Genomic DNA, 14,833 nt, shown 5'->3' with positions numbered 1-14,833 from the left:
CAGGGCGGGGGCTACCTCTGAGGACCCCCCTCCACATGCTCCCGTGAGCCAGTGCGTCTGGGGTGCCATGGTGCGCTGGGGTCCGGCTATAAGTGCTCAGGTAGGGAGGTAGGGTGCCTGCTGTATGCTGGACCTGCTGGGCCCCAGGCAGGGCATCCTTTAGACCCTCTGGGAGGCTCCAGCCCCTGCCTGCTGGATCGCCAGGCCCCGGGGCTGCGAGAGCCTCACTGGCCCTGTCCCTACCTGACAGAGCACAACTCTATGTGGGCGTCCCTGAGCAGCCCCGACGCCGAGGCTGTGGAGCCCGACTTCTCCAGCATCGAGCGGCTATTCTCCTTCCCTGCAGCCAAGCCCAAGGAGCCCACCACAGCGGCCACCCGGGCCAGGAAGGAGCCCAAGGAGGTGGGGACGGGGGAGGGACTCAGACGGGGGGCCGCCTGCCAGGCCACCCTGCGGTACCAGCCTGTTGGGTGGGGGGGTTTTCTAGATCACTTTCCTCGATGCCAAGAAGAGCCTGAACCTCAACATCTTCCTGAAGCAATTTAAGTGGTGAGTAACGGAGGTGGCCCCCATCCCAGGCCACGGAGCCTCGCCTCCACCTGAGCCTCCTGACTTGGGCCCAGCAGTGCCCTCTGCAGGCCACCATGGGAAGTGCACACTGCATCCCCTAGGCAGGCTTGTGGGCGGGTAATAGCGCCGCGCTGCCCCAGCTAGGGGCTGTCCAGGCTCCCAGGGAGAGAGCGCTGGGACCTCCCCCCACAAGGCCACAACAAGTAGTGGCTAAACCAGTGGGCCCTGACTCTCAGCCCCCGAATCCCTTCCTGGGGCGGGTGTCCAGCACTGGCCGAGGGAGCTGGCTGCACCTGACCCATCCTGCATCTCCTGAACAGGGCCCATGGAGGGTAGCGAGGGTGGGAGTCAGCCTGGGTCCCCTTCACCGCGTGACCGTGGGCAACAACTCGACCGCTCTGTGTCCCACCTGCCCTGGCCACCCCATGACTACGTGGGGAGACCCTGCCAGGCGGGGTCCCAAAGAGGCTGGGTGGGGGTGACTCATGATTCACTCACCCCTTGCCCGGTCCTCTCCCTGCTCCAGCTCCAACGAGGAGGTCGCTGCCATGATCCGGGCCGGGGATACCACCAAGTTTGATGTGGAGGTTCTCAAACAACTCCTTAAGCTCCTTCCCGAGAAGCACGAGGTGAGAGGACCACCCCTACACCCCGCCCCCGGTGAGTGCCACCAACCAAGGGAGAGGCTGTCCTGGGGGCTCCCAGCAGGGAGACAGAGAAGGGAGGCGTCCCAGTCCCACCTCTGCCCTGAACCGTGAGCCACAGGGAGCCATGATGGGCACTGGAGGGGCTGGGCCGGGCGGGCAGTCCAGGAGGGCGGGAAGCTGGCGTGGGGGGATCCCACACGCCGTTCTCCTCCTGGCAGATTGAAAACCTGCGGGCATTCACAGAGGAGCGAGCCAAGCTGGCCAGCGCCGACCATTTCTACCTCCTCCTGCTGGCCATTCCCTGGTGAGCATGGCCGCCCTCAGGCCCCAGGGCCTGGGCCCCAGGTGGGAGGAGAGCGGGAATAGGGAGCAGGGCCCAGCCAGGGAGGAGAAGGGGCTGTGCCAATGGCTGCCCCAGGCTCCAGGAGCAGCGTTGCAGCGGTCGGGTTTCTAAACATCACTCGAGCCCCACCCCCAGTCCTTCCCCTCAAAGTGTGGGGCGCGAGGCCTCTGGAGGAACTGGATCCCGCTTCTGCGCAGGCCCGGGAGGGTGCCTGTTGGATGGGGCAGGTAGTGGAAACCCCCTCCCTTTGCCCACCACCCAAGTCAGAGCCCTGTGCTGAGTGCCCCTCTGGCAGGGACAGGTGGGGGGTGCAGGCCACTGATGCCTGTCTGTGCCGTCCCCAGCTACCAGCTGCGAATCGAGTGCATGCTGCTGTGTGAGGGCGCGGCCGCCGTGCTGGACATGGTGCGGCCCAAGGCCCAGCTGGTGCTGGCTGCCTGCGAAAGTGAGTGGGGCCAAGCGGGACACGTGTGCAGGAGGGACAGGCCTCCGAACCCGGGCCGGAGGGCTGCTCGGGGCACCTGCTACTGCCAGTATCGTAATGGCTGCTAAGAGCACCCAAGGGTGCCAGCCTTCACCACCACTCCGGAAACCACCCTGCTGCCACCACCTCGGTGCACACGCCTGCTGGACAGACACACACATGCCCACCGCCACTCAGGCATGTGCACACACAAGCACACCGCCACTCTCAGACACGTGCACACACGAGCACACTGCCACTCTCAGGCACGCGCGCACACACAAGCACACCGTCACTCGGGCACGCGCACACACAAGCACACCCCCACTCAGGCACGCGCACACACAAGCACACTGCCACTCTCAGGCATGTGCACACAAGCACACCGCCACTCTCAGACACGTGCACACACCAGCACACCCCCACTCAGGCATGTGCACACAAGCACACCGCCACTCTCAGACACGTGCACACACAAGCACACCGCCACTCTCAGGCATGTGCACACACAAGCACACCCCCACTCAGACACGTGCACACACAAGCACACCGCCACTCTCAGGCATGTGCACACAAGCACACCGCCACTCGGGTATGTGCACACACAGAAGCCCACAAGCACACACATGCACACAGGACACATAGACACACGTACATGCCCCCCCCACACACACACCCTCACATACATATACAGACACAAGTGCACACCCGCAGGCACCATCTCTGAAAGGGGAATCCATGGAGACCTGCCACAGCCACTGGGAAGGGAGAGGGACAGGTACGGACCAGTGAGGCACAGCTCACGTCTGTCAGGCACACTGTAGGTGTCCACTCCCATTGGTGGAGGGTTTGCAGCCCCCAGGCCCTGCCCTGTGACCATTCCAGTGCTGGGCTGAGCCTGGGGAGGAGCCAGGGAGTACAGGGGCACTGGCGAGCAGGACCACACCCCACCGCCAGGGCATCTGGGGCCTCTGAACCAAGAGCCCCTCTCCAGCCCTGGCTGCCCCTGCAGGCCTGCTCACCAGCCGCCAGCTGCCCATCTTCTGCCAGCTGATCCTGAGAATTGGGAACTTCCTCAACTACGTAAGTCAGGGGCAGCTCCCCATCCCACCTGGCCTGCCGGGGGCTGGCGAGACTCACTCCCTGCCCCTCCCAGGGCAGCCACACTGGTGACGCTGACGGCTTCAAGATCAGTACATTGCTGAAGCTCACGGAGACCAAGTCCCAGCAGAACCGCGTGACGCTGCTGCACCATGTGTTGGAGGTGGGCCGTGGCGACGGGCACCAGCGGGGGCACGATGGGAGGGCTTCAAGTCCCCCCAGACCTGCGGTGTAGAGGCGTAGAGACCATACCCCCCTGTGCCCCCCACTCAGGCCGCCGGTCTCCCTGTCTCAGGACCCCGTCTAGAGCCAGCAGCCTCAGTCAGAGCTATGCCCCCACCCCTCCCAGCACCCCTTCCTTCCTGCAGCACTGGCTCCCCTGCACAAGCCTCGTCCCTGCCCAGGATACCCGTCCCTGGTCTGGGGGACAGTCCCTAGGAAAAGCAGAAACATCACAAAGTCATAGCCAGGCCCAAGGGAAAGAGTTGAGGGTCTGGAGTGCTGGGGTTTTTCTGGACCTTAATTGCTAAGGGTTAGAGCTGGGGGAGTAGGAACAGGGGCATCCCCAGGTGGACAGTGTGGCCGCAGTGGATCTCACTGGACGTGTCCCATTGCAGGAAGCGGAAAAGAGCCACCCCGACCTCCTGCAGCTGCCCCGGGACCTGGAGCAGCCCTCGCAAGCGGCAGGGTAGGCAGCTCCTGCCAGCCCACCCACCTCAGCCAGGCGGGGGCCTGACTTCTGTCCCCAGCCAGTGAGGTGGCTGCCCTCCAGGGCCGGGTCTCACAGCCGCAGCGCAGCCCCGGCGCCGCGGAGCCCTGCCCAACAGAACACTTTCCTTTTGGGACAGGACCGGGTCTGCCGTGGCCCATCCCCTTCTGACTTAAGCGAGGAAACAGGCCTAGAGAGGGCAAGGGCTGGCCAGGGCAAGGTCACACCAGGAGCAGGTCTAATACAGCCCCTTCACAAGGTGAACCTTCACGACAGCCGTGAGCAGGCTCGGGCCCCCCTCATCGTATGGATGAGGAAACGGAGGTCCAGGAAAGCAGTGTCACCTCCTGGGTCACACAACCCAGGCAGGAGGGCAGCCTGGGCCACCCCACTACACAGTCCGGGCCCCTAGCACAGGGTCCTTCCCAGGCTCCACCTGCCCTGGAAGGTTCTCTGGCTCAGGAGCTGCTCAGCCTTGGGGAGAACTAGGCAAGCAGGACAGGCTGGCCATTAGGGTCCCCGCGCAGACACTCACAGGGGGCTGAGGGTCGGCTGGAACAGGCACTCAACCCCAACACTGCACGTGCAGCCTCAGAGTACAGCCTGCGGGGAGCACAGTGGGGCGCCGGGGGTTGTGCAGAGGAGGGGCTCCCCTGTCCCAGTGAGGCTGACGTCAGCTGTTGCTGTCTCTGCCCGGCCCTCCTCACCTTTCAGGATCAACCTGGAGATCATCCGCTCAGAGACCAGCTCCAACCTGAAGAAGCTTCTAGAGACCGAGCGGAAGGTGTCCGCCTCCGTGGCCGAGGTCCAGGAGCAGTACACTGAGCGCCTCCAGGCAAGTGGGCGCCTGGGCCTGGGGCTGGCAGGAGAGGCTGCCCTGATAGAGCGAGCCGGGCGGGTGGCTGTGCTGTCTCCTGGCTCCAGGGTGGATCCTGGGGGCCGAGTTTCCCCAGGTGTGCATGATCAGGGTACAGGCCCCTGCTCCTTCTCAGAGACCACGTCCTCAGGGCCTGTCCCTGTGGCCGCCACCCTCCCGCAACTCAGGGCCTTACCCCAGGTGGGGCCCGCGCCGGGCTCTCACAGGACTGTCACGTGCCCTTGCCCCCAGGCCAGCATCTCGGCCTTCCGGGCACTGGACGAGCTGTTCGAGGCCATTGAGCAGAAGCAGCGGGAGCTGGCCGACTACCTGTGTGAGGACGCCCAGCAGCTGTCCCTGGAGGACACGTTTAGCACCATGAAGGCTTTCCGGGACCTCTTCCTCCGCGCCCTGAAGGTGGGGGCAGCCGGCAGGGCACAGCCTGTCTGGCTAGAGTGGGGTCCCGAGGCCCCTGGCCTTCCTCCAGGAGGACGGGCCGAGGCACCTTTCGTCCGGCCGACACAGCCATGTGGGCCCTGCGCTGCTGTGGCTCAGGGAGGGGGACGCCCAGGCCCACAGAGCCCCTGAGGGATGCCATGCTGGGGTGACAGGGCCACATCTGCCAGTGCAGGAGAACAAGGAGCGGAAGGAGCAGACGGCGAAGGCGGAGAGGAGGAAGCAGCAGCTGGCAGAGGAGGAGGCGCGGCGGCCTCGGGGAGAGGACGGGAAGCCTGGTGAGGCTGGGCCGGCTGGGCGGGGCCGGGGGGAGCGGCTCGGGATCCTTGTCTGTGCTGCAGGCTCCCCACCACCCCCAGCCCTCTAGGCGGGCTCCAGGGTCCCTGTGCCGCTCTCTGAGTGCCCCGCGCTCCTCAGTCAGGAAGGGGCCCGGGAAGCAGGAGGAGGTGTGTGTCATCGATGCTCTGCTGGCCGACATCAGGAAGGGCTTCCAGCTGCGGAAGACAGCCCGGGGCCGCGGGGACACTGAAGGAGGCAGCAAGGCAGCCTCCATGGATCCCCCAAGAGCCACAGAGCCTGGTAAGACCCTCTCCCACTGCCTCCTCATGGTCCCCTTGCCACTGTCCCTACCCTGTGCCTCCAGGAAGTCCTCCTGACTTCACTGGAAAGCCCTCTCCTCTCCCTGGGCCACCCTGGAGGCCCCTAAGACTGGGGACAGCCGAGGGGACAGGTGGTGGCTGCTCAGCCCTCATCCCTCATCCCTCCCTCCACTCACTCCAGCTTCTCCACTTTCACAACAGGCCCTGCCGTTAGTGCTGAAGCAGCGGTCCAGCTGCTGGGCTCCAGAGAGATGAGGCCAGGCCCACTGACAGATGCCCCTGGGCTCAGAGGGTGCTAGAGGTGGCAGGAAAGGCAGGCGGCAAGGCCCTGGTGGGAGGACCCCATTCCTGGGGTGGCTGCCTCAGGGTGCTGGGAATGGCGTGGCCCAGTGTCCCCCACGCTGCCACAGTGTAGACAGACCAAGGATGCTGAGGCCGAGTCCTGCTCTGAGACATAAGAGGAGGCTTCCTGGGGAGGAGGCTTTGCAGGGCGTTCTGGTAGACAGTGGAATGGAGGAGGCTGTGCTTGGGCTGGCTCTGGGGCAGGGTGCCTGGCCTTCACTGGTGTGTCCCTCCATCCAGTGGCCACCAGTAACCCTGCAGGAGACCCTGTGGGCAGCACACGCTCTCCCGCCTCTGAGCCCGGCCTCGATGCTACAATGGCCAGCGAGTCCCGGGGCTGGGACCTTGTAGACGCCGTGACCCCCGACCCTCAGCCCACCCTGGAGCAGTCGGAGGAGGGTGGTCCCCGGCCCCTGGAGAGGCGTTCTTCCTGGTATGTGGATGCCAGCGATGTCCTAACCACTGAGGATCCCCAGTGCCCCCAGCCCTTGGAGGGGGCCTGGCCGGTGACTCTGGGAGATGCTCAGGACCTGAAGCCCCTCAAGTTCTCCAGCAACCAGCCCCCTGCAGCTGGAAGTTCAAGGCAAGATGCCCAGGATCGCACGTCCTTGCTGGGCGTCCTCCAGGCCGAGGCCGACAGCACGAACGAGGGGCTGGAGGACGCCGTCCACAGCCGTGGTGCCAGACCCCCTGCAGCAGGCCCAGGTGGGGATGAGGACGAGGATGAGGAGGACACGGCCCCAGAGTCCACACTGGACACATCCCTGGACAAGTCCTTCTCCGAGGATGCGGTGACCGACTCCTCGGGGTCGGGCACACTCCCCAGGGCCCGGGGCCGGGCCTCAAAGGGGACCGGCAAGCGAAGGAAGAAGCGTCCCTCCAGGAGCCAGGAAGGTAACTCAGGGAGGGGCCCCGGGCACCATCCCACGCCAGGGCACTGGCTCCCAGCCGGTCCCTCCCCTTCTCCATTGAGCACTGCACGTTCCAGTGGCACCCAGGAGAGGTGACTTGGATGTGGCGCGGGAGAGGAGGCGTTAGCGCATCCACCGCAGGGCAGCTTTGTGGGCTGCTGCGGTCCGTGCAACTGTTCCTCCAACCTGCTAATTCCCACCTTCATGCCACCTCCGTTAGGGAGTAGGGGGTGGACACCGGGCACCAGGTCCCAGGCAAGTGGCTGCCATGTGGCTTAGTGGCCAAAGAACCGGGCAGCCCTCAGAGGGTGTTGGCATGGCTGTCCCGGGCCCCCCAGCCCCACCCGCTCCGAGTCAGGGTCACTCCTGTGTGATAAGCCGTTGAGTACATTTCTTTTATTTGAAAGCAGAGGTTCCCCCTGATTCTGATGATAATAAAACAAAGAAATTGTGTGTGATCCAGTAAGGTATGTACGCAGCCGGCACTCCGTGGGGGCTAACAGCAGCTGCAGGGCAGTGGGGCTGGAGCTTGCTGCCCACACCCCTCCGGGACACTAACCTGGCTTCTCTCCAGCCCGCGTGGTGTGTCAGTGTGGCCTTGCCTCTTCCGCAGCCCTGGTGTTGGGCTCCCCCTGCCCCATCCCCTCCCTCTCCGCAGGTTACCTGCTCAACTGGTGCCTCCCGCAGGCAAGACGCAACCTCAGTGCTGGCTCCGGGCATGCGGGCCTCGAGAGGGCAGGTGGCAGGGCCAGCCGGGCTCCCTTAGCGAGCAGGATCGGGGCCCCGGGCATGGGCAGGACCTCCTGGCTGGCAGGACAGGCTGAGGTTGCTCCTGTCTGGTGTCCTGGCCCTAACTGCAGTTTCAGTAACCCGGTGGCTTTCCTGCTGTGTCTGTCGGTGGAGGGATAGCTTCACTCTGAGTGTGTCAATGGTGTGGGGCCTCCTACGGCGTGTCCCCAGGAAGTCTGTGAGGAGACAGGGACAGTCGCAAGGGCAGATGCTGCCAGGGACCAGCACACTGCAACCCCCCTCCTGTTGGACAGTGTCCTCCCACCCCGAGGCCATGGGTGGGTCTGTGGAGATGCAGATTACCCCCAGCACACCGCATCTTCTGGGGGGCCCACAGCCAAAGGTCAGTCAGCCAGGTCCGTCCGCAGGGCTGGAGAGGCCGATGCATCCAGCTAGACAGACCAGCCTGCACTGGGTGGAGGAGGGGCTAGAGCAGAGAACCAGAAGGTCCAGCCCGGCCGATCGTGAGCTCTGTGAGCCCAGGTCGTGGCGTCTTCCAGCACCTCCAGCCTTGCTCAGAGCCAGCCCAGTGTCCGTGCATCGCAGATATGCTGACCGCTGGGCCTGGGGCTTAGGCTCAAGGTGCACACGTGAGGTCTGCTGGTGCCCGTCAGAGGCAAGAGCGGTCGTGAGCCTGGAGAAGCTTCTCCGGACAGTTTGTCCTCGCCGTTGGGGCACGGCCTCCACCCTGGGTTCCAGCTCTTGCTTCCAGGGTCATCGTCCGAGTGTGGCTCTCTGGTGTGAAGCGCCCACGTGTACTTTTTAGAAAGGTGCTGGCATCTCCCTTAGAGGCTGGAACTTGGACTTGCTGGCCCTGAGTGTGAGGAACAGTGGAGCATGCAGGCCTGAGGCAGGCGGCCACACCTGACAATGGTCCAGTGAAAGATGGACGTGCCCAGTGCCAGCTCCACGCTCCACCTGGTTCCCTCCTGAACCTGCTAATGTGCTTCGCCTCCACCCGCCCCAGCTCCTGCCACGCAGGCGGCTGAGAGCAAGAGGAAGGAATCCTCCTCTTCTCTCCCCAACTTTTTATTTTTTATTTTTTTCAAGACAGAATCTCACTCTGTTGCCCAGGCTGGAGTGCAGTGGTGCAATCTCAGCTTACGGCAACCTCCACCTTCCAGGTTCAAGTGATTCTCCTGCCTTAGCCTTCTGAGTAGCTGGGACCACAGGCACGCACCACCACGCCTGGCTAACTTTTTGTATTTTTAGCAGAGACGGGGTTTCACCATGTTGGCCAGGCCGGTCTCAAACTCCTGACTTCAGGTGATCCACCTGCCTCGGCCTCCCAAAGTGCTGGGATTACAGGCATGAGCCACCGTGTCCAGCCCTCACCTTTTTATTTAGAAAATCTTCAACACCACAGGAAATTGCATAGAGATCAGAATGAACAACATCTTCTTCCCGAAACTACAACCATTTGCCAAAAATAACAAAATTGTGATCATTTTGCTACGTTGCCCCCCCTCCAACTGACCCATTTGAGAGTTTCTTATAAACGTCATGGCACTGGAGCCCTAACCTCGCCCACAGACACCTGAGAGCACAGCCGTCCTCCCCAGTACCCACCCCCAGGCAGGGTGCGCTGCCGTCCTCCCAGTCCCCCCCGGGCAGAGTACACTGCGGGACGCTTCACGTCCAGGTGCTTCTAATACTTGGTCCCAGTGTGGATATGTCACTTGTCCCAGTAATTCCTTTTCTAGTTGTTGCTTTGTTGTTTTTGCAAACTAAGATTGTATCCAGAGTCACACGCTGTGTTTGGTTGTCATATCGCTTCAGTCTCTTTTGTTCTAGAACATTCCTGCCCCTTTTTTGTCTTGTATGACATTGACATTCTGGAAGATAACTTCACTTTGGGTTTGCCTGATTGCATCCCCCGAAGTACGTCCAGGTTGAGTTTTGGGGCAGGAGTTCTACCCCAAGGGACACCATGTCCTCCCCAGCTGGGTGGGGACGTTCGTGGCAGCAGCGCTGACCACGGCTGCGCGAGTGGTTTCTGAACCTCCACTGCACCAACACCACGCTGTCTGGTTAATAAGCACCGGTGGTGACCTGTGGAACAAACCGCTGCAGCGCGGTTCTGTGTTCGCCGCCCCTCCTCCGAGCGTTCCCCTCTCCCCTCCCTTTTTCCATCACGTGAGTTTTGAATGTGCAGTAATCCTTCACTGCCACTGCCGTGCATTTGATGGGGACCAGCACGGGCCCTTGACCCACAGCCCCTGAGCGCTTCCCATCTTTGGCACAAGCCCATGTTCCTAGCTCACCCCAGACTTGCTGATCCCCCCCATCCCTGCCCAGGCCTTGGTCTTGGCCATTTCTCCAGGTTCCCTGAGTGGGGAATGGTGCTGAGATTCCCTCTGAGGGATTGTTTTGGACAGTTTTTGTTTTCTTGCTGTCTCTTTAGAGTGGTTCTCAAACCCTGCCTGGGCTATCCCACTGGGGAGCTAGGATACCACCTGGCACTGTGGTGGCCATGGGAGTGGCACTCAGACAAGGGCCATCGAGGGCCCCTGGACCAGAAAGCGAAGAGGGCATTGGGGGCAGGAGGCCTGTGGGGCCATGTGTGGGGGCCATCTGGGTGGCGGGAGCTGTTGGGGCGGGGCTGAGCGCCCTCAGCAGCCCACTGGAGAAAGCGCTGCTGGGGTCCTCGTGTGGGGCCCAGGGCTCAATGTGGAAGCGATGAGGGCTGCAGGTGGTGGCAATGGGGATTAATGAGTAAGGACAGAGTGCAGCCTGGGTCTCAGACATGGGGTGGGGGACAGGCCACAGAGACTCCCCATCTCAGCAGAGAGGAGACAGGCTCAGGCTGCCACGCCTTGCCAAAACCCAGCCTGGCCAGGCCATCCCGGCACCTTCCACCTAGATAAGTTGTGCTGCTCCAGAGAAAGATCCTGGGGTCAGAGTGGACCTCAGATGCATGGCACAACCTGCTGGACAGTGGTGATGAGGGGTTCAAGGACCTGGGGGCCTAGAAGCAGGCACCTGGTATTATACCCAGCAAAACTGCTCCTAATAATGTCATTTTTTCTCTCTCCTTACAGGCCTCAGGCCCAGGCCCAAGGCCAAGTGAGACAGCCCAGGCCACAGGACATGCTGCCATTCTGCCAAGAGAGGCTCTTCTGGGGGCCAGGCTGGGACTGGGCCCCGGAAACCAAAACTCCGTGCCTTACCCAGCCGGGGCCCTCCTGGAGCCTTCTTGGGGTGTTGTGGCTGGGACCCCGACAGGCACCAGTGCCCTGCCAGGCCTGGTGTCCTCCTGGACCGCCTGCACGTGCCAGCCTCCCACCTGCTTCCTAAAGGCAACCCTGGCCCACACCCGCATGCGCCCGGTGCAGCCTGCCAAGGGCCAGTCGGGGGGTGCTTTGTCCTGCCAGTGTCCACCACAGCTCTGCCTGCCATTCAGCCCAGCAGGGTTTAATCAAAACACAATGCTTTGCAAGTCTTTACTGCTTGGAGGTGGCTGAGTTGGGGGCCCTGGGCTAGGGTAAGCCGGCAGGCAGTGCCATGGCAGGCCAGGGTCCCCTCCCATGGGGTCTGGCCCCCGTTCCAGCATGTCCAGCCCCTGAAGTTGGAGTGGGGGGCGGTCTGCCGTTGCTGCCACTGCCAGGCCTCTGCCCTGCAGCTGAAACTTGGCCATCACATCAACAGAAAACCCCTCCCAGTGCCAGCTGCCCAGCATGGGCGGGCCCTGGGGACAATACAGGTCCACCTGAGGGGCTGCAGGGTGACACCCAGCAGCCGCTGCCCCCTCACTGCCCACCCAGCGAGGGCAGCCTGCCCGAGCCTGCCCCCTGCCAGGTGTGTGCCCTGAGGCTGGCGGCTGGATGCGTGGCCAATAAAAAGCAGACCTAGCCCGGTGTGCGACTGTTGTGTTCAGAGGTTGTGGGAGTGGGCGGTGGACGTGGGTTCCCACAAATGTGGGCACTGGACAGGCCCCGTGTGAACACTCACTGTTGAGGGACCCCCCGGGCCCCGTGTGAACACTCACTATTGAGGGGCCCCCAGGCCCCGTGTGAACACTCACTGTTGAGGGACCCCCCGGGCCCCGTGTGAACACTCATTATTGAGGGGCCCCCAGGCCCCGTGTGAACACTCACTGTTGAGGGGCCCCCAGGCCCCGTGTGAACACTCACTGTTGAGAGGCCCCCCGGGCCCCGGGTGAACACTCACTGTTGAGGGGCCCCCCGGGCCCTGTGTGAACACTCACTGTTGAGGGGCCCCCGGGCCCCGTGTGAACAGTCACTGTTGAGGGGCCCCCAGTCCCCCAGGCCAGGGGCTGTCCCTGGAGCCCTCAGGAGGCGGTAAGAAACATCTAGAAGAGGGCACAGCGGTTCACAGTGGTGAGATGGGTGCAGCTCTACAGGGGTGTAATTTACAAACCACCAGACTCGCTGGTTATGTGTGTGCTGTGGTGGCATTTGCTTTCCAGCAGATCAAGATTGTGCGATGATCCATTTTGAGAATCTCTCCGTCACCCCAAGAAGTCCTCTCGCACCCATCAGTCCGACCCCTTTCCCATGCTCCTCCCCAGCCCTGGTAGCCACTCACCTGTATTCTGGACGCTCCAGATGTCGTCATGCATGTCTCCTAGCTTCCTTCGGCTGTTTTCAGGCGCCATCCTCGCTGCAGGCTGTATCAGGACTTCATTCCATTTCATGGCTGAAGCACATTCCATTGCATGCATGGACCACATTTGGCTTGTCTGCTCTTCTGTCCGTGGACATCTGGGTTGCTTCCAGTTTGGGGCTTCTGTGAATCCTGCTGCTGTGGACATTTGCATAGTCCTCGTGTGGATGCAAGTTTTTGTTTCTCTGGGGTAGATTCCTAGCGGAGGAACAACTGGGCAACATGCTAAGTTTATGTTTAACTTTTTAAGTAACTGCCAAACTGTTTTCCAAAGCAGCTGCACCATTTTTCATTCCCATCTGTGCTATTGTTTTTAAGTTAAATAGCTCAACGCCTCCCCCTCCCCACCCCCCACAGATCTGCCAGTAAAACTGGACTATGGAGTATTGGGTGGGGTCACCTACAAGGTCACCTGCAGCAAGTGAGGCCATCGCCCCTCCTGACTGGAGAGGTGGGACTGGGGACCCTGTGACAGGAGGAGCTGCCTTTCCTGGAGCCTGGTTTTTCTTTTTCCTCTGTGCTCCATGAGAAGTCAGTTTAGTGGGCTACAGCCAGCAAAGGAACCAAAACGGACAGGAGCTCTGGGGGCGCCTTGCATGGCAAGGCTCCGTGGCTGCAAGCGTGTACACAGGCGGCTGTGGGTGTCTGTGTGTCCTGGGCCACTGTGTACGATGGTCCCTCTGGGAGGTGTGGCCCCCAAAGAGTGGAACCCACAGGTGGACATGCCCATGCACCCTCGTTCTTGCCCAAGGTCACACATCGAGACAGCAGGGCCCAGATGAATGGCCCCAAGCTCGGTGGCTCCTGTGCTGCCCACCACCTGGGGACAGGCCCACTGTGGGGGGTATGGGGTGCGGGTGTTCTAATTCGGGCTGGGCCGTGTGACTGGCAGGGGCCCCAGCTGTTGGGCCTGGGCAGGGCTGTTTTTAGAAAAGCCCCAACTCCCTGCCCCCACCCGGGCCTGTGGCTATTTATAGTCCGGGTCTGGAGAAGTCAGTGAGTCACTAGCGTTCACCTCTGCACGGTCAGTCCAAGCCCCCTTAGTGAGGTGGTCTAGCATGTCCCCCAGTCCCTCAAGCCTCTATCTGACATCTGCTGGCCCAGAGCCCCAGGGGTCCCCAGGAAGGGCTCAGAGCTGGTGGCCCCCACCAGGCCTTGGAAGCACCCCCTTGTCTGATGGGACTTTGTGGTTCCTGGTGGGCATTTAACATTGTCAGTTTCTCTCATCTGGAAACAAACCTCCCGTGACCCTCTTGGCTTCTCCTGCTGCAGTCCGCCTCTTCCCTACCTGCACAGCTATCCGCTGTGCCCCAAATTCCCTCCTTGACACCCCCAGACCCACTGCCCCACCCTCAGGTGCAGCCGCTTCTCAGCAGGCTCCAGGTTCTGCCAAATCTCGGAGCCCTGCAACCCTGCTCCAGCCCCTTCCCAAGCTGGGGGCAGTGGTCTGCTCACCCCCCACCGACTGTCACCCCTAAGGTGGCACTAGGAAGTTCATACACGAAGACTGCTTTTCCACGGAGGCCCCACTGACTGCTTGGAACCCACGCAGCGGCATTTTCCCCGTGAGGATGCTGAGGGAGAGGAAGTGTCAATGTGCCCGGTGGAAGGAGAGGGGACTGGGGACATGGGTGCAGGGGGCAGGGGGCCAGGCTTCGAACAGCCCCTCTCCCTCAGGCTGGGGCAGGGTCAGGCGCCTGGAGAGGAGGGGTGGGGAGGCTGCAGGCAGGGGTGGGCAGCGGTGTCCTTGGCTGCACCTGAATCACTAACTCAGTGTGAGCGACCTTTGCTGTGACGGGCCCAAGCTCCACTCCTTCCTCATAGGGAGTGTCCCATCTCCATGGACTCCCTGTCACTAGCCTTGGAGTTGCCCTGAGCCCAAGGAGCCTCGTGGCTCCAGGCTCTTTGGCAACTGAGAGCCCTCAGGGAGGGAACCAAGGGCCCCGCCTCCCTGCTCTGAAGCAAGAACCTGATTCTCCTTTCTGCCCCTCGGGCCCCAGGACCCTTCTCTTGGCCACCAGGGCTGGCTTCCTCCAAGCCTCATCCACTTGGGAGGGGTGGAGCGGGAGGGGCGAGACAGGACAACCAGCCGGGAACACGGGAGCCTCCCAGACCATCGCCTCCCTCTGGGGCCTAGTCCCTCCACAGGCTGGGACGGGAAGGTCTGGTATGGGGCCTCTTGGGAACCTGGGCCCCACGTTGGTGTGCATCCCTGGGGGTTGCTCCCATGCCAGCCAGGTGACGCTGACAGGATGGGTCCCTTTACCCCAGACTTGGGTGCTGAGGGCCGGAGCTCCATGCTGGAGCCCGCCTGCTCGCTACAGCCAGGACCGAGCCACATCGCGCCCGGGCGGGACGCGGGGCCCCTGCGGTGGGGCAGAGGTGCGGGCAGTTGCGGGGACACAACGTCCTCGGCGAGGA

General features: G+C 62.5%; 1 protein-coding gene across 7 annotated transcripts in view; it reads left to right on the top strand.

Moving 5' to 3' along the window:
• INF2 (inverted formin 2) overlaps positions 1–11,643 on the top strand; it is a 30,325-nt gene extending 18,682 nt beyond the window's left edge. For 2 of the 7 annotated variants that reach the window (XM_063645466.1, XM_063645472.1), the window contains 13 exons: positions 251–402; positions 488–549; positions 1,097–1,199; positions 1,436–1,521; positions 1,905–2,005; positions 3,036–3,106; positions 3,180–3,287; positions 3,742–3,812; positions 4,548–4,668; positions 4,942–5,106; positions 5,321–5,423; positions 5,563–5,724; positions 6,327–7,459. In XM_063645466.1, coding sequence (XP_063501536.1) covers positions 251–402; positions 488–549; positions 1,097–1,199; positions 1,436–1,521; positions 1,905–2,005; positions 3,036–3,106; positions 3,180–3,287; positions 3,742–3,812; positions 4,548–4,668; positions 4,942–5,106; positions 5,321–5,423; positions 5,563–5,724; positions 6,327–7,093 — 2,072 coding nt within the window. In that variant the 3' untranslated portion in view covers positions 7,094–7,459. Of the gene's footprint in view, positions 1–250; positions 403–487; positions 550–1,096; positions 1,200–1,435; positions 1,522–1,904; positions 2,006–3,035; positions 3,107–3,179; positions 3,288–3,741; positions 3,813–4,547; positions 4,669–4,941; positions 5,107–5,315; positions 5,424–5,562; positions 5,725–5,945 lie in introns of all 7 variants that reach the window. The other 5 variants (XM_055287988.2, XM_063645467.1, XM_063645470.1 and 2 more) reach the window with 5 other exon arrangements.
• The last annotated feature ends 3,190 nt before the right edge of the window (positions 11,644–14,833 follow it).

The sequence above is a fragment of the Symphalangus syndactylus genome, chromosome 8 (assembly GCF_028878055.3).
Source record: "Symphalangus syndactylus isolate Jambi chromosome 8, NHGRI_mSymSyn1-v2.1_pri, whole genome shotgun sequence".
In the NCBI taxonomy this organism is placed as follows: domain Eukaryota; kingdom Metazoa; phylum Chordata; class Mammalia; order Primates; family Hylobatidae; genus Symphalangus; species Symphalangus syndactylus.
The sequence above is the reverse complement of the archived record's forward strand: the minus strand, read 5'-3'. Positions and strand labels throughout refer to the sequence as shown.